Source organism: Dendrobates tinctorius, unplaced genomic scaffold, assembly GCF_039654945.1.
Source record: "Dendrobates tinctorius isolate UK_male_01 unplaced genomic scaffold, ASM3965494v1 ptg000059l, whole genome shotgun sequence".
Classification (NCBI taxonomy): domain Eukaryota; kingdom Metazoa; phylum Chordata; class Amphibia; order Anura; family Dendrobatidae; genus Dendrobates; species Dendrobates tinctorius.
Window position 1 is genome coordinate 2436114 of NW_027361727.1, and position 18891 is coordinate 2455004.

General features: G+C 47.1%; 1 protein-coding gene across 4 annotated transcripts in view; it reads right to left on the reverse strand.

The window, feature by feature from the left end:
- Nucleotides 1–260: 260 nt before the first annotated feature.
- The window catches only part of NELL1 (neural EGFL like 1), an 860783-nt gene continuing 842152 nt past the window's right edge, over nt 261–18891 (reverse strand). For all 4 annotated transcript variants that reach the window (XM_073578304.1, XM_073578303.1, XM_073578306.1 and 1 more), the window contains 3 exons: nt 6393–6569; nt 4574–4798; nt 261–1585 (listed from right to left, as the gene is read on the reverse strand). In XM_073578304.1, the coding sequence (XP_073434405.1) occupies nt 1535–1585; nt 4574–4798; nt 6393–6569 (453 nt within the window). In that variant the 3' untranslated portion in view covers nt 261–1534. The remainder of the gene's footprint in view (nt 1586–4573; nt 4799–6392; nt 6570–18891) is intronic.

The following is an 18891-nucleotide window of genomic DNA, read 5'->3' on the forward strand; positions in this document are numbered from 1 at the left end:
TTTTAACATGTGGCTTTTAGAATCCAGTTTTACTTTCTGGCATGTTGCAATAGGAATAATCTTTTTTTTTTTTTATCAATCAGTGATTATCTGAAATTGATCCTAAATCTTATTTCCCTCTCCAATCCTTGACTTCGTCCTTGAATTCCGATCACTTGTTTGTCAAGTGATTGAAGAATAAAAAAAAAGTATCGGTAGGAAAGAAGCCCCCACCATGTGACCCCCGTCCCCCCCAAAATTCTTTTTAAAAAACAAACAAATTAGTTTTTTATGTTTTTATTTATTTATTACGTTCTTTATTCAATTCCTGTGTCGTGTTAGTGTAAACTTTTAGGTAAAATATATCTTACATGTACAAGATAAATTCAGAGCGGTTATGATGTAATTCTTTAAAAAACAGCATTACCGCCTGGACCAAAACATGTTTAAAAAAGAAAAAAAAAATCAAATTAATTCCCCCAATCCTTACTTGAAATAATAACATAAAAGCTTCCTGTTGCCATGTTTAACAAATCATTTGCATGGTGAAAAAATGTCAATAACAATCATGTAACAAAAAAAAAGAAAAGTTTCCATAGTAATATCCAGGCAGCAATATTGATTTAAAGATTTTTTTTTTCTCCATTTTTCCGTAGATGTTTTCTTATTTTATTATCTGTAGTATTTGTCATTCGGAAAATAATCGCTATGTGAAAATATTTTTTTTTTTTTAATGTCTCATCCAACAAAGTGTCACAACACATCGTCCATAGCCTTCCTTCTTTCACCAATCCATTGACCTCCGGGTTACTCCTCGAAATTGATGAAAGCAATTGTAGTTCAAAAAGATTGTTGTTTTTTTTGTGTTTTTTTTTTTTTTACAGTTTTCAAGATGGGCTCTTGTTTACACAGTTTGGGGGTCATTGTAATTTTCCATTGAGGGTAACAAAGGAAGTCGATCATCGTCATATCTTGCAGTAGAAGTCCAGTTAGCAGATCCTAATCCTCTAAAAATTTTGTAAAGTTTTTTTTTTTTACATTTTTTGAGACACTGGATGACGAGATAAGCTATTAAATAAAGAAGCTATGCCATTAGACTGCACATATATACAGATTTCCATAAATACAACCAGGCAGAGACCTCAAACAAAATCCAGGAGCAAGGAGTTGACGTTCATGGAGGCTAGATCTTCCACCACTGATGGTCATGGTGGAAGAAGTAGAAGACACCAAATTTTACAAGAGACCAATTTTTAAAGGTGTTTTCTGATTGGACAACCAAAAAGCTTGTGACTCACAACATTGAGATCATTAACTGCTGGAGTTTTTGAGCAAGAATCCTTGTGATGACAGTAACCTGGGACCGCCCAGGGTGAGGGCGATAAGAATGAACGGAACGGAAAAGTCTACAAGCCACTGCCAAAATTTTTTTTCCTCTTGGTGGTAACTTTTGGTAATTTGTCTGTATGAAACATAGTTATCGTATTGATGGGAACTGCATCCTGTCGTTTCTGATTTTTCTTTCTCTCGTGCGAGAGTCCCATGTTTAGAACTTTTAGTTATTGTGAAGACATTCTAAATCCACCGAGCAGCAGACACTTCCATTCTGTAGAGTAAGAGAGATAAGTAGATAGTTTAGGAAAATCTCACAAAAATATAGTTACCTTCCAACTTTTTCCAGAAGACCACCTCTCTATAATTTTTGGTGGCCATTTTAAGGATCACAGCCTGAGAGGTTTGGGGCACAAAAGTGGCCAATTCATGAAATTCTTCTTGTTCAAGAACCACTTTTGGAACCAATATTTAAGAAATGTATTTTGAGACTGGGACTTGGGATGAACGGACCCGAGGAAGTTCGGGTACCAGAACTGTAGCCAAACTTGAACCTGTACCCGAACCTCATAGAGATCATTGGGGACCCAAAGATATCTCTCTCCTCTCTATCGTCTCTCTCCTCTATCCTCCTTCCCTCCTCCATTCTTTTCTGTTTCCTCTCCTCTACACTCTCTCTCTTCTCCTCTCCTCCTCTATCCTCTTTCTTCTCTCCCCTCTCTTCCTCTATCCTCTTTCTTCTCTCCTTTCTTCCCTCTCTAACATCTCTATTGTCTCTCTCCTTTCCTCTATCCTCTTCTTCTCTCCTCTCTTTCTCCGCTCTCCCCTCTTTCTATCCTCTCTATCCTCTTCTCTCTCCTCTATCCTCTTCTCTCTAGTCTCCTCTATTCCATTCTCTCCTCTCTATTCCATTCTCTCCTCTCTATCCTCTTCTCTTTCTCTCCCGAGTCTTCTGAACTGTAAACGGACTTTCAGGAGAGGTCCGTGTTCGTTGTTCAGGTCCAGCACTACTTGTCCGGTATGAACCCAAAACTGTACAGTTTGGGTTCGCTCATCTCTAGCTGGGACCCTTTTTAGTGAGGTTGACGGCTTGGTGACCCATTCAGCAGTCGCACCTCATGTTAGAAGAGAAAAATTATCACACATGTCAAGTGTTACCCATACCTCTGGCAGATCATGCTCGCATTTATAGCTCTTCCTCAACTAGAGGGGCATAGATTGAATGCATCGCCTGTCATTCTATTGTGTTAGGATGGAAATATTTGAGACTTACGGTATTACTGTGGTTGGATTCATCAATTGTGCAAATTTTAAAAATTGCCCAATTTATGACACAATTGTTGCATCTTTTTCTAATCCCCCCCCATTATCTAAGGTCTGATAGTCGTAAATCCATTATACTTCTTACCAAATCGTAATCAGCCCCAGAAAGAAAAAAAAATGAACATGATTTATAAATGTCTGTGACTTGAAAGTGCCGATCTCGGCAGACCTAAATGAGGAGCAGCGTGGCAGAGGCAGAGCGTGGCACCCAAGAGGACGCCGCTGATCTCGCCCCGTGCACAGGATCGCACATCTTACAGCATTTTATATCACGGCTTTACTGGCCTCTTACTGAAGCTGCTTTCTGTAGAAGCTGAATTCTCTCTGTGCCGAAAAATGATTAAATAAGAATGAACTTCTCTTCCTGGGGAACAGAGGAACTGAGGTTGTGGATTTTCAACTTTTTGCAATCGGTAGTGTGACAGTCGGAGGGGCCGTCTCTGGAGTTCACATTCACCTTACCCTCTGCAAACGGAATCCTTAATGTCAGCCATGCCTTCTTAAAGGGGACCTCTATGTTTTTTGAAGACCCTAGTTTTTGTTTGTTGGGATTTTTTGTTATTTTGAATGACCCCTTGACTTTGCATATATGCCCACTTTCTTATACATGTTTTTTAAAGGGGAACTTCACCTTTTAGGTAGCGTTGACTAATTTTTAAAGGGATTTTCAAAGGTTCTATAAACCTGGTTGCGTACTCCCGCTCTTCTGCACAAATTGTGTGTGTGCTACTTCATTTCTATTGATACTGATGACGTTGCAGTACCGCATACAGTCATTGAGCTTGAAACCCCAATATTCTTGGAGCAAAGGCACCACAGATGTTATTTAAAGGGGTTGTCCACCATTTTAAACATTTTCTTAATGCGTCCATATTTGTGAAGAATGATACTCCTGTACAGTGATGGTGCCTCTCCTCTGCACTCGGTACTGTCCTCTGGCATCAACAGGTGGAGTGGAACGTCACATCACCGCTGCAGTCAATCAACGGCTGTAGATCATTTGAAGTTAGCAGCCTTCACATTTGATCACGTGACGCTCCCAGCTGGAGACTGATGCCAGGAGACTGGCGAGGAACATAATACCAAGGGAGAGGTCCTGTTGCGTCAGGTGAATATTTTTTTTTTTTTTTTTTATTCCCTCCTAAGAAAATATTTAAAATAGATGGACCACCCCCTTTAAAGATCCACATTAACGCTTAGTGCCCCCACCTACCATGTTCCATTTATGTGACAAAGTGGTCCTTAGCCCCCTCATGTACAAGTCTGGGTGGGGGGCTGCTGTGACCTCTGCACCTCCTGACTGGAGTGAGATTTCTGGTGTAGCACACGGAGGCGCCCTCCACTGCACCACTTCATGAATCGGGAGCGTCTGACTCCGGCATGCCCCCCCCGCATCGTGAGTAATGCCGGTCTTTGTGAATGAAGGGCAAATATGTCTCCATGTTAACAGACTACAAACCGGCTCTGTGCCGTCTGATCCTCGGCTCTCGCTCTTGTTCATCTTCCTACTTTTTACAACAAATTATTGCTAAGAGGAGACAGGGAATAACACCTGACTGCACTGGGTTTGTTTGTAGTCTGTTACCATGGTGACACATAGCGTTCTGAGTTCATAGGTGCTATACAGACCTGAGGTTTTAAAATTATATTGAAACTTTGTATTTTTTTATATATGATATTCATCATGAGAAAATCAGGACACTGCATGAGTAATACTCATGGGACATGGCGGGGCAGACAGGGGCCCAATAGCTAAGGGTCCCTCTTCGGTCTTTTCCCATCAATATTTTTTTTTTTCTTTTTAGAGAGCAGGATCTTTTGATATCACATACTGGAAAGCTAATAAATTTCCAGACTTTAAGCCAAAAAGCTCCTGTCTGAAATTTACGGTATTTTTTTAATATCTCAGAGGGGAATGATCTTCCCGTGAAGAGTTTACCTTGCATTTGCAAGTTGTGCACGGAGATCCGGACATCGTCCACACGGAGCCGCTGAGCCGAATGACTCCATGGCTGTCTTCACAGGTCTTCTTGATATCATAGGTGATGTTATCTGCTAAGCAGGGGTCGTCCACGCAGTGTGGGCAGCACTCGCCCTCTGACATGGCCGTGTACTCGCAGCTTAGAGATGCACAGCTCAGCGGCCAGCAGTCCACCTCCCCGGCCTGTGGAGGTAAACCAACACGTTAAGCTACATTATAAATTTTTTTAGCATATTTCACCTGAGTCGAGATGAGTAAAATCTGATTGTTTAAAAAGCAACTAACCCTTTTTTGCATTGATGTTTCATATGCAGGTCAGTGGGGGTCCAGGTCCTGAGACACCCCCCCCCCTCCCCCGAGTAGTGTGCACTTCAGCAGACAGGAGCACACACAGCTCAGAGTACCGATTCAATAGAAGGAATAGGCTTTGTAGCTGTGCTTGCTCTCCTGTCTGCTGAGTGCTTGCTCTCCTGTCTGCGGGGTGCTTGCTCTCCTGTCTGCGGGGTGCTTGCTCTCCTGTCTGCGGGGTGCTTGCTCTCCTGTCTGCGGGGTGCTTGCTCTCCTGTCTGCTTGCTCTCCTGTCTGCGGGGTGCTTGCTCTCCTGTCTGCGGGGTGCTTGCTCTCCTGTCTGCAGGGTGCTTGCTCTCCTGTCTGCTTGCTCTCCTGTCTGCTTGCTCTCCTGTCTGGGGGGGGGTGCTTGCTCTCCTGTCTGGGGGGGGGGTGCTTGCTCTCCTGTCTGGGGGGGTGCTTGCTCTCCTGTCTGCTTGTTTTCCTGTCTGGGGGGGGTGCTTGCTCTCCTGTCTGGGGGGGGTGCTTGCTCTCCTGTCTGGGGGGGGGGTGCTTGCTCTCCTGTCTGGGGGGGTGCTTGCTCTCCTGTCTGCTTGTTTTCCTGTCTGGGGGGGGTGCTTGCTCTCCTGTCTGGGGGGGTGCTTGCTCTCCTGTCTGCTTGCTCTCCTGTCTGGGGGGGTGCTTGCTCTCCTGTCTGCGGGGTGCTTGCTCTCCTGTCTGCTTGCTCTCCTGTCTGGGGGGGGGTGCTTGCTCTCCTGTCTGCCTGCTCTCCTGTCTGGGGGGGTGCTTGCTCTCCTGTCTGCTTGCTCTCCTGTCTGGGGGGGTGCTTGCTCTCCTGTCTGCTTGCTCTCCTGTCTGGGGGGGTGCTTGCTCTCCTGTCTGCGGGGTGCTTGCTCTCCTGTCTGCTTGCTCTCCTGTCTGGGGGGGGGGTGCTTGCTCTCCTGTCTGCCTGCTCTCCTGTCTGGGGGGGTGCTTGCTCTCCTGTCTGGGGGGGGGGGTGCTTGCTCTCCTGTCTGGCGGGGGTGCTTGCTCTCCTGTCTGCTTGCTCTCCTGTCTGGGGGGGGGGTGCTTGCTCTCCTGTCTGCCTGCTCTCCTGTCTGGGGGGGTGCTTGCTCTCCTGTCTGGGGGGGGGGGTGCTTGCTCTCCTGTCTGGCGGGGGTGCTTGCTCTCCTGTCTGGGGGGGGGGTGCTTGCTCTCCTGTCTGGCGGGGGTGCTCTCCTGTCTGCTGGAGGTAAGAGCTGGTGAGAATCAACTCATAAGACCCGGTCTATAGGCCATGTCAGTAATCTGTGGCCTCTGGACAGAAGCCGTGAGAGCCGCCCCCGCCACTGGAGCGGTACATCTAATGCCCATTATAAAACTTGGGTATGTAGCCATATAATGATATAATTTTAATTCTTGTGACTTTTTGACTCCTAATGAAGGCAATAGCCAGCTAAGTTACAGTGCAGATTACATTGCGTTACTTTGGGTGAACCCTCCTCCTCACCAGACAGCGACACTCCTGACAGCTGTATGTCCACTTGTCTCCGCTGTGATAAAGCTTGCGGCCATTTTGATCCAGGCACTGGCTGGTGACCCTGGTGTCACACTCCGGGCAGCAGAACAAATCCACGCTTGGGTTCTGGCAGTCGCATGCCGTCCTTCGGCAAAAGATTTTCCCATCCTGTTAGGAAAAGATGAGAGCAACAGAATAGTTAGTTCAGCTCTGAAGACATAAATATGAAACATGTAAACACAAAGGTGGGAGGATTCTTCCTCTAGAGTGGTTGTCAAATTCTTTTTCTATAAATTCATATAGGTGTGAATAAGTTAATTTTTTTTTTTTTTACAATTGGATTTCGTTACAAATTTTACGCCGTTTGACTTTTACAGCTTCTTCGTTGCACTGGTTATTTCCGACTGCAGACTGAGCTAACTGAGAATCCATCAGTGAGCTCGCCATAATGGTTTGATGGTCTTTAATCTTTTTTTTTTCTCAGCTGATATATGATTGCAGACCACATCAAAGTTGAATGCGCATAGAAACAAAGGGCAAAATGCCGCAAAATCTTTAATGAAACCAAATTCCAAAAAATAATGTTTAGTTAGTTTCAAATGCATGCTTTTAATTAAAACATAGTGTCGCGATAATTTAGATGCCTTGTTCTCTAGTCACATCCAGAGCTGCATCTAGAAGTCTGTGGGCCAGAATCTATTCTGTCATGAGACTAGTATACAAAGCTTGGTGTAAACGCTACATCTGCACTGACAGATGATGGTAGGAACTGCTCTAAACTCACAGCGAGAAGCTTTAAAGAGCACTGGTCACTTGGCATAACTATGTATTTTGTTTACCTGGTGTAAATGCCGCTGTTCCCCTGAATCTGGCAGTTTTTGTTTTCTTCCTGCTCCTCTCCATTCCTGAGATATGGCTCCTTCTTCCCTGTATATAAATTTAGTCTTTTTTTTTTTTAGCCAAATGGGTTTATCCTTTAGGACCACGCCCAGTTGTCTAAAAAAAGGGGCTCGATTTATATCTAGAGAAGAATGGGTCATATCTCAGGAACGGAGAGGTGCAGGAAGAAAAGAAAAGCAACACCGGATTCAGGAGAGCAGCGGGGTTTACAACAAGAAAAGTTTTGCATTGATAACATATCAGAATTCGGAATGCAGCTCTGGGTTTGAATAATCATTAACACATCACACAATGCTTAAGTTAGGAGATTTTCTTTTAATTTGGCGCTTAGCTGAACTGCCTACTACGGAAATTCTCTTTCCTATTGTTACCTGATTGTGGGAAAGCCAGGGGATGCCGCCCACGGGAATAGACTCAGAGCTTTCCTGGATGCAGCTATTCCTTATTAAAGGGATATTCCCACCTGGATAGCCATTTCTCTAAATGAGAACTCACTGTCGGCCACTGCAGGAGAAACGTGGTATTACATGGCGCTCATTGAAATCAATGTCCATCCGTGTAATACACAGTGTGACGTTCAGGAGCAGACAACGTCCAAGAGTGGACCCTCTGGGTCGCGGATCTGGAGCCCCTGGGCCGAGCGCGCCAGGTGATGACCGACCCCTATACAGGGATCGTTAGGGGCAGGACTGCAGAGGTCAGAACCGCGACAGCAGGTACCAAGTGGGACGGCTCGGAGGACTAGCAAGGCCAGAGGAAGGACAGGGACACCGAGCAGAGACGAGGGAACCAGGCAGCAATTACCAGTAGGGGCAGCAGGAGAGTGCCACAGGAGGTGAAGGAGTGCAGACGTGGAAGCCCCCAGGGAAGATGTAGCAACGGACGAGCAGAGGACAGGAGACCTAGGAAGGAAGGAAGGAGACGGACCAGGGGAAAGTATACCAGATGATAGGCAGGGACACTGAGTGGGGTGAATGGACAGGACGAGGCGAAGGGGTGCAGACAGGGGGAACGGGAACAGGACGGGGACATAGACTAAGCAAGGAGGAACCGAGAGAACCTCAAGGCAGGTGAACTATAGTGGAACTAAAGCGGCCAGAACAGCGCGGGGATACCACACAATCATCAGGCATCTTCCCCATAGGGAGGACGCCTGAAATACCTTATTGCCAGGAAGTAGGTCATAAGCCCTGCCCATCAGCGACACCCACCGCCAGATGAAGAGAACAGACAGGCCCGCGGCCTAAGGACAGTGCGCAGGTCTGCAGCAGAGTGGGAGGCCTGGAGCGAGGACGCGCTGATGGAGGAGCGCAGGTGAGAGGAGGCGGTGGCGGGTGCTGATGTCACAGTACCCCCCTCCTTACGTCCCCCCCTTCTGAGATTGGCCAAAAAATTTTTCAGTATAAGAGGGGCATTAACATTCTCTCGAGGCTCCCAGGACCTCACCTCGGGACCAAATCCCTTCCAATCGATAAGAAAAAGAGTCTTTTCCCCTAACTCTTTTCATGGCCAAAATGTCCTTTACTTCAAAGACGTCATCCGACCCAATAGATGAAGGAGGAGCAATGGGAGCAGGTTGGAACCTATTCAGAACCACAGGTTTCAGGAGCGAGACGTGAAAGGCGTTAGGGACTCGGAGTGAAGCCGGCAACCTCCGTTTATAAGCCACCTCATTGATGCGCCCAAGCACTTCGAAAGGCCCAATGTATCGGGGACTTAACTTGTAGGAAGGGACTTTCAGGCGGATATGCTTGGTCGAAAACCAGACTTTGTCGCCAGGATGGTACGGAGGAAGGTCCTTCCGTCTCTTGTCCGCATGTTTCTTAATTTGGGCACTGGCCTTCACGAGCGCTTCCCTGGTCTCCTTCCAGACTTGCGAAAATTCCATGGCGAGAGTATCTGCTGCGGGAACTCCTACACAACATGGAAAAGGGCAGCGGAACACCAGGGTTCTGACCAGAGACCACAAAGAACGGCGATTTGGAGGTTGATTCGCTGGGATTATTATGGGCAAATTCTGCCCAAGGTACGAGTGATACCCAATTGTCCTGATGGGTGTTGGAAAAATGACGTAGTTAGGTTGTCAGAACCTGATTAATCCGTTCCACTTGTCCGTTGGTCTGTGGATGATAAGCGGAGGAGAAGTCGAGAGATGTGCCCATAAGCCGACAGAGAGCCCTCCAGAATCGAGAGGTAAACTGGACCCCACGATTGGACACAATCCGTTGAGGAAGGCCATGTAGCCTGAAGATCTGGTGGATGAAGATCTCTGCCAACCTCGGAGCTGACGGCAATCCAAGCAAGGGGATGAAATGGGCCATCTTGGAGAAGCGATCTGCTACAACCAAGATGGTAGTGCATCCAGCTGAACAGGGCAAGTCTGTTACAAAATCCATTGCGATTTGCCGCCAAGGAGCCTCCGGAACAGGTAACGGGTGAAGAAGGCCGGAAGGCAGAGTCCGCGGAACCTTGTTCTGAGCACAGATCGTGCAAGAGGCTACATAGTCCATCATGTCTTGGCGAAGGGAGGGCCACCAGTAGTAACGGGAGAGAAGCAAGAGGGTCTTCTTGGTCCCAACATGCCCAGCAACCTTGGAGGAATGCCCCCAGCGCAGCACCTCCGAGCGTTTGTTCAGAGGAACGAAGGTTTTGCCTGGTGGAGGAGTAGAGAAATTTATAGGAGCCACAGTGATAACTTTGGCAGGCTCGATAATATATGGTGTACCCTCATCCCCTTCAGGCGACTGCAAAGACCTGGAGAGTGCATCCGCTTTGATGTTCTAATTGCAGGGAAGGAAGTGGAGCTTGAAATCAAAACGAGAAAAATACATGGCCCATCTGGCTTGTCTGGAATTGAGTCTGAGCGGACTGCATATAGGCTAAATTCTTGTGGTCCGTGAAGATAGTAAAGGGGTGCACTGCCCCTTCAAGCAGGTACCGCCATTCTTCCAGAGCCATCTTAATGGCCAGCAACTCCCGGTCTCCAATGGAGTAATTGCACTCTGCAGGCGAAAAGGATTTAGAAAAAAAACCTGCAGGGAACCAGCCATCCTGATGGAACCTGCTGGGAAAAGACCGCCCCGGCTCCGGTGGAGGAGGCATCCACCTCTTGGACAAAAGGCCTACTGACCACCGGGCGATGTAAGATCGGTGCTGATGCAAAAGAGCGTTTCAGGGCAAGGAAGGCATCTTCAGCTTTGGGAGACCAGCTGTTGGACTTAGTTCCTTTACGGGTCAGGGCCTTGAGAGGCTTGGTCACTGTGGAAAAATGAGGCACAAACTGACGGTAATAATTAGCGAATCCGAGGAAACGCTGGATGGCTTTTATACCAACGGGACGGGGCCACTTGAGCACCGCAGAGAGCTTCTCGAGATCCATCTTCAGACCGGAATCTGTGATTATATACCCCAAGAAGGGTAACGAGGTTTGCTCAAAAAGGCATTCTTCAATTTTGGCGTAGAGATGATTCTCCCGAAGACGATGCAGGACCATGCGTATGCTTCTCCGATGAAAGGATAGATCTGGCGAAAAGATGAGAATATCATCTAAGTACACTACCACGCAGGAATATAGTAGCTCCCGAAACACCTCGTTAACGAATTCCTGAAACACAGCCGGAGCATTGCAAAGACCAAACGGCATGACTAAATATTCATAATGACCATCACGGGTATTGAAGGCCGTCTTCCACTCGTCCCCTGTGCGGATCCGGATTAAATTATAAGCTCCCCGCAGATCCAACTTCATGATGATCTGGTCCCCTCTCAGCCGGTCGAAGAGTTCAGGGATAAGCGGAAGCAGATATCGATTCTTAATGGTGATATTGTTCAAGCCCCAGTAGTCAATAAAAGGTGGAAGTGATCTGTCTTTCTTCCGAACAAAGAAAAATCCCGCGCCTGCTGGGGACGAGGATTTCCGAATGAACCCCTTGGCCAAGTTCTCTTGTATGTATTCAGACATAGCTGTGGTTTCTGCTGGAGATAGAGGATACGTTCTCCCTCTGGGAGGGGTGGCTCCGGGGACCAGGTCGATAGGGCAGTCATAGGCCCGATGCGGAGGCAGAGAATCCGCTTCCTTTTTGCTAAAAACATTGGCGTACGCGTGATACGGTGCGGGAAGGCCCGGAAGATCGACTGGCTTAGACAGAGAACGAGGATGGACGATGGGCCGCAGACAACGTTCATGGCAGGAGTGGCCCCAACGCAGAATCTCCCCAGAGCGCCAGTTGACAACTGGCTCGTGCAGCCTGAGCCAGGGTAATCCTAGGAGGACAGCATGGGACAATTGAGGCAGGACATAAAAGGCAATTTTCTCGAGATGAAGCGCTCCAATTTGTAGATCTACTTCGGCAGTAACCATGGTGATGAGCTCGGGAAGAGGTTTGCCATCAACGGAGGTGATTGCAAGCGGATCTTTTAGGATAACCACCGGGATCTGGAGTTTATCAACCTCTTCTTGCCGAATGAAATTACCAGCCGCACCCGAGTTCACATACGCCTCCACAGATCTGCGCTCCCGGCCTGCAATAATTAAAGCTGAAAGGGTAAGGGGTAGAGAGGAATTATGATCACCTAGGGAGACCTCTCTTACCTGACCTAGGTGGAGGCGTTTTCCAGTTTCTCAGGACAGGTGCGCACAAAGTGGTTGGCTCCACCGCAGTACAGACAGAGACCATTCTTCATCCTCTCCCTGCGCCGCTGCTCGGACAGCCTGATGCAATCTATCTGCATGGGCTCGGGGGCGACGCTAGTAGAAGGTGCAGAGGAGCGTGGAATGGGAGCTTGATACAGCCTAAAGGGCTTTTTCTCCCTAGCCGACTCTCGAGCGCGTTCCAAAAACCACAGATTGATGCGAGTAGCCAAGGATATGAGATCCTCCAGGGTGGTAGGGGTATCTCGCCTGGCAAGCTCGTTCTTGATTTTACCTGAGAGGCCTCTCCAAAAGGCATCTACGAGTGCCTCATTATTCCATCCCAGCTCCGATAATGTCCGGAAGCGGATGGCGTACTGTCCTACAGTAAGGGAACCCTGGCGGAGGTTAAAAAGGGCCTCCGTGGTTGATGCTAAGCGTCCGGGTTCGTCAAATACTTTGCGGAACATCTCCAGAAAATTCTGGATACTAGAAACTACAGGATCATCCCTCTCCCACAAAGGATTCACCCAGGCCAGAGCTTCTCCCTCGAGATGGGACACAATGAACGCCACCTTGGCGCGATCTGTGGGGTATTGCTGGGGCAAAAGCTCAAAGTGCAATCTGCACTGATTTAAAAAACCCCGACATAACTTAGGATCTTCGCTATACCTGGGAGGTTTTCCCAGACGAGGAGGCGGGGACGAAACTGCGTCCCGGGGTAAGGTTGAGGCGGCCGCAGAGGACTGCAAAGCAAGCAGACGATAGTCAACGGACGCCGTGTAACCCAGGATGTGAGACTGAGCATCGCGCTGCTGCGCGAGCTCCTGTTGGAGACTGGCTAAGAGCATGCCCTGGGTCAGAGTTTTGCAGGGCGGACAGCCGGGTGTCCATGGATTTCATGAAGGACATTATCCGGGTCTGATTTTCACGTAAGAAAAGCAGTTCCTTCTGTGTAGCGGCCGCGACACCGGCGGGATCCATGGCCTGATGATACTGTGACGTTCAGGAGCAGACAACGTCCAAGAGTGGACCCTCTGGGTCGCGGATCTGGAGCCCCTGAGTCAAGCGCGCCAGGTGATGACCTACCCCTATACAGGGATCGTTAGGGGCAGGACCGCACAGGTCAGAACCGCGACAGCTGGTACCAAGAGGGACGGCTCGGAGGACTAGCAAGGCCAGAGGAAGGACAGGGACACCGAACAGAGACTAGGGTACCGGAACGGGGGTATCAGACCAGGCAGCAGTTACCAGTAGGGGCAGCAGGAGAGTGCCACAGGAGGCGAAGGAGTGCAGACGTGGAAGCCCCCGGGGAAGATGTAGCAACGGACGAGCAGAGGACAGGAGACCTAGGAAGGAAGGAGACGGACCAGGGGAAAGTATACCAGATGATAGGCAGGGAGACACGGAGTGGGGTGAATGGACAGGACGAGGCGAAGGGGTGCAGACAGGGGGAACGGCAACAGGACGGGGACAGAGACTAAGCAAGGAGGAAGCGAGAGAACCTCAAGGCAGGTGACCTATAGTGGAACTATAGCGGCCAGAACAGCGCGGGGATACCACACAATCATCAGGCATCTTCCCCATAGGGAGGATGCCTGAAATACCTTATTGCCAGGAAGTAGGTCGCAAGCAACGCCCACCGCCAGATGAAGAGAACAGACGCGCCCGCGGCCTAAGGACGGCGCACAGGTCTGCAGCAGAGCGGGAGGCCGGGAGCGAGGACGCGCTGATGGAGGAGCGCAGGTGAGAGGAGGCGGCTGCGGGTGCCGCCGCTGATAAGGCATCGGCGGGCACGACCGCCGATGTCACACACAGTCAGACCGAGTCCTGCAGAAGGGAAGCTGATTTGGGCAGCAGCTCTCTGGCTAACAGGCGGGAAGACATCCCCATTGCATTAAAGAATCCAATAATTGGATATATATATATTTTTTTAATTAAAAAAAATCAATTAACTAGATTATCTCCAAAAAAAAGGCAATTTAAGTGGGAATGGGGGGGGGCACAGCCCCCCCCCCTCGGGTTAGGGGGGTCTCGGCACATGGTGATGTTTTCTACTTCACTGTCTTGTATACAATCGTCTCGTCCTCTTTTCCTGCTGAAAATCAATTGCAAGTTGAGATAAATACATGATGATAATCCTCCTCCTGCACTGATCCAAAGACGCAGCAGCTCCAGCTCCTGGAAGGGAAAGCTTCCTAATAAACCTCTTTTTTTTTTTTTTTCCTTTCCTTTGAGGTGCGGCATTTTAAAGAAACCTCTGATAATCCGCTTCCTATTCAATCAATGACATTATTCTCGGTTAATACTTTGAAGATTTAACCCCCCCGAAACTTAACATTTTTCTCCATTATCCATTGTAAGGAGAAAAAAAATAAGAAAAATAAGATTGCAGTTGGAATAAGCTCCGGGGCAAATCGAGAGTGAACCAATTTCACATCTCATCAATTATGTGAATGAAATCTTTAAGTAGCTGCCTGCTTTTCAGAGCTGTCACAGCGATACTTAGCCACACACTGTCTCTGGAATAAGAGCGAAGAAAATCATTTTCAATACGCCCGAGCGGCACAGGTGGCCCCGTATCAACTTAAAAAAAGGAACACTTCATTAAAAAGCTCGCAGACAGCTGTCACAGGACCGCAGAACAGCACAAGTCAGCTCCTCTTAAATATTACTATTTATGACCCAGTTTCCTACATGGCGGCCATAGGGGCTCGAAAGAGAGGTTGAGCCTCTAATAAAATGAATGGGTTAATTTTATTACTGAAACTGATGGTTTGGCTGTACAGGTCCTAGCCCAACAATAAAAATGATACCTGCCTTATAGTAATCCGATGTGCTAGTGCTAAAAAATTGAGCTTTGAAGTCATGTGCAAATTACCCTAGAAGTGCATGGAGGCGGGGCTTGTTAATGAACTCAGCATGCACTGACACGGCCTCACTGTACTTCCAAAATTATTTGCCTGCAGCTTCAAATCTTAATTTCTCAGCGCTAGTGCATCAGAAAACTACAAGGCTTGCCTCATTTTTACCGTTACTCCTGAGCCTTTTCTGCCATACTCCCTATTTTAATAGTAAAATCATCCCTTTAAGGACTTAAACCACCGATACCTCACTGATTTGTTCCAAACTCTATAGGACTGCCCTATTTTTTATTGATTGCTATGTGTAAGTAGAAATCCTGATAAACTAAGGTTACCCTGTTACTGTGCAAATTCCATTTTAATGTCATGTACTATATACTATGCTGTATACCTGCTGTGTAGCTCCACCGCTTCACTGGGCTGTGTGGAATAAGGCCCAGTTATATACACAGACTAATGGTAAACTTATGTTCACTGATAATGTAATAAGGCTAGGTCAGAGAGAAGATTGGGGTCAGCGGTGCATAAGCACATTCATACCCCCTGGTATTGTTCATAAGAGTACTGCCATTACAAGAGGATGAAAATTGCCACCGCAGGAATGGGGGTATTAAGTCTATTTTCTATGAAGAATGCATCTTATAGGTGAGATGAGTAAGCTGCCTGAGATGGGAAATTGGTAGCCACACCAGGACCTGATGACTGAGTGTGAAAAGGAGTGCCACTCCAGAGATGGATAGGAGACTTGTGTCTGTGTATGACGGACTATGATGCGGTAACTGAATGAGCAGGCCATGGGAGAACTTTAAAATTACCAGATAAGCTACTGATGGACTTTGCTGCCAAGAAGGGTAACCTTGAGAGTTGTTGTAACCAGCACTGTGAATGTGTGCTGCACTGCATAAGCAGACTTTGAAGCAGAGTGAAGGATGTGCTGCTGAGGTACTTGCCATCAGTCCCTCACAAAATTAGTCAACCACCATTAGCTATTTGTTTAAGTCATCTTGTTGACTATTCAAACAAGTTGTCCAATGACTGCGAAACCATGAAGCTTGTTCCCCACATTTCAGTAAAGTTATTGACTTCATCATATTATTTATTTAAAGGGACACATCACCAGCCACAATTAGCCTTATAAAGTGACTTACCATTTCAATAGTCTGGAGTCCAAGAGAGTAACTGGCAGGTTGATTAACTCATTGCATTCAGTGATGGACTGGGGGGAACTGATTTTCAATATTGCAAGACAAAAAGTTATGGCAAAGCACCTCCTCTCCGACAGTGGTCAATGGAGGCTTGTTTGGCTTCAGTTATTTCAAAGGGAGTCTATGGAAATTCTTAATGTATACACCAAGAAATTAGACTAAATTGTCAATATCAGTCCGGCTGCGCCTCAAATAGCTGTGATATTTCCTGCCATGCAATGATGACTGCTCTGTTTGTAGCCGTCAATGGCTGAACATATCTCACAGTAACGAGCCATCGCTGCTTTCCACGCAATGGCGTAAATGCAGCTGAGGTTCTGCAGCATAAGCACAATCTCGCCTATATGAACATTCACACAGGGATTAATTATTTTGGTATCGTCTCTTCAGGTGCTGGGTTCACTGTGAAGACTTGTACAAGTCTATATATGAATAAGTGACTAATGATTCTGTTCAGCAGGAGGCTTATTATCTGGAGGGAAACTACAAATCTCAGCATGCCGCTCCAATACAGGGTGCTTGTGATATTCTGTGTTCGCCATCAGATCCTCATCAGGCACATAGACCAGTCAAATGGAATTCATATCAACTGGAAACGACATTCTGAAAACTTGCTAAGATCTAAACATATATTTTCTGGGGCTTATGGGACAGGCTCACTGGTGCCAGCCGTGCTCGCTGGTATTGCCCTGAGTGTATTTTTTCCCTAAGTATTCCATGGATACTGTCCTTACTATAATGACCTTACAGTGAGAACTTTATGTAAAGATTAGTAATAAATGGTGTCTGAGATCACCAATGTGAATAACTCCTTTAATCCCGAGGAAAGTTCCTATTGACTGTTTTGGTGTCATGTGACTAAATTAGAATAATTAACAAAAACGCCTGTACAGGCTCCGAAGCGTTTAAAAAGATTCCTTAGTCTGTTTCAGTAGGCTCCACGATCATGGGGAAGACTGCTGACAAGACAGATGTCCAGAAGGCAGTCATTGACACACTCCACAAGGAAGGTAAGCCACAAAAGGTCATTGCTAAAGAAGCTGGCTGTTCACAGAGTGCTGCAGCCAAGCATATTAATGGAAAGTGGAGTGGAAGGAAAAAGTGTGGTAGAAAAAGGTGCACAAGCAACCGGGATAATCACAGCCTTGAAAGGATTGATAAGAAAAGGCCATTCAAAAACTTGGGGGAGATTCACAAGGAGTGGACTGCTGCTGGAGTCATTGCTTCACACCACACACAGACGTATCCAGGACATGGGCTACAAGTGTCGCATTCCTTGTATCAAGCCACTCATGACCAATAGACAACGTCAGAAGCGTCTTACCTGGGCCAAGGAGAAAAAGAACTGGACTGTTGTCAGTGGTCCGAGGTGTTGTTTTCAGATGAAAGTACATTTTGCATTTCATTTGGAAATCAAGGTCCCAGAGTCTGGAGGAAGAGTGGAGAGGCCACAATCCAAGCTGCTGGAGGTCTAGTGTGAAGTCTCCACAATCAGTGATGGTTTGGGGAGCCATGTCATCTGCTGGTGTAGGTCCACTGTGTTTTATCAAGTCCAAAGTCAGCGCAGCCATCTACCATGAAATTTTAGAGCACTTCATGCTTCCCTCTGCCGACAAGTTTTATGGAGATGGAAATTTCACTCTCCAGCAGGACTTGGCCCCTGTCCACACTGCCAAAAGTACCAATACCTGGTTTACACACAACAGTATCACTGTGCTTGATTGGCAGCAAACTCGCCTGACCTTAACCCCATAGAGAATCTATGGAGAATTGTCCAGAGGAAGATGACACCAGACCCAACAATGCAGATGAGCTGAAGGCTGCTATCAAAGCAACCTGGGCTTCCATAACCCCTCAGCAGTGCCACAGGCTGATCGCCTCCATGCCACGCCGCACTGATGCAAAAGGAGCCCCGACCAAGTATTGAGTGCAAGAGTAGGAGTGATCAGAACAGCCAGACACAGCTGCACTACTCCAGGACAGCAGATAGATGCCGGCCCCGGGGCCTCAGGTGCTACTCCACATAAAGTTCAACAGTTGAAACTCCAAATGCAATTGTAAAGAAGAAGTGGTACAGGCACTGACCATCCCATTTATGTCCTTTATTTGGAAATCACATAAAAACAGCAAGGAAGTGTGAAGCCGGTATGCGCTTCTACGGGTCCTAGGTGGAGAGCATTTACTGAACATACATTTCAGTAGAACAACATTTCGGATTTTAAAATAATTTTTCAAGCTGGTGTTATAAAGTATTCTAATTTACTGAGATAATGACTTTTGGGTTTTCATTGGCTGTAAGCCATAATCATCAACATTAACAGGAATAAACACGTGAAATAGATCACTCTATAATGACTCTATATAATATACGAGTTTCACTTTTTGTATTGAAGAACTGAAATAAATTAACTTGTAGATGATATTCTAATTTAGTGAGAAGCAATTGTAGGAGATGGAATTATTAGCAAGATGTCAGAAATTGATACATGTTCTCTCTATAAGATATCTTCAAGTAATGGACTTGAGTTGAAAAAAACAAGTCCAAACTAAGAAATATTTTTTTTATTTAGATTTTTTCATTTCAACATTCACCATATGAAATTATATAATATATATATTTCGGGGGCGTGGCATGGCGGGCGAGGACGCACACCGGAGAGCTCCCGCTCCTATTCTGAGAACCAACGATATAAGAGACTCACCCTGATGTTTGGCACCCCAATGCCCACAAGGAGAAGCCAGGGGAGTGCGCCTACAGGCCCCGTGGCACCTGAAAAAGCTCCCCATAGCATCTCCCGCTACTTTACGGGAGCGGGGAAGAGGAGGACTGCAGGCGCAGGCGCCATGTTGGAACCGGCGCGCAGAGGACAGACGGGCCCGCCGACAGCAGG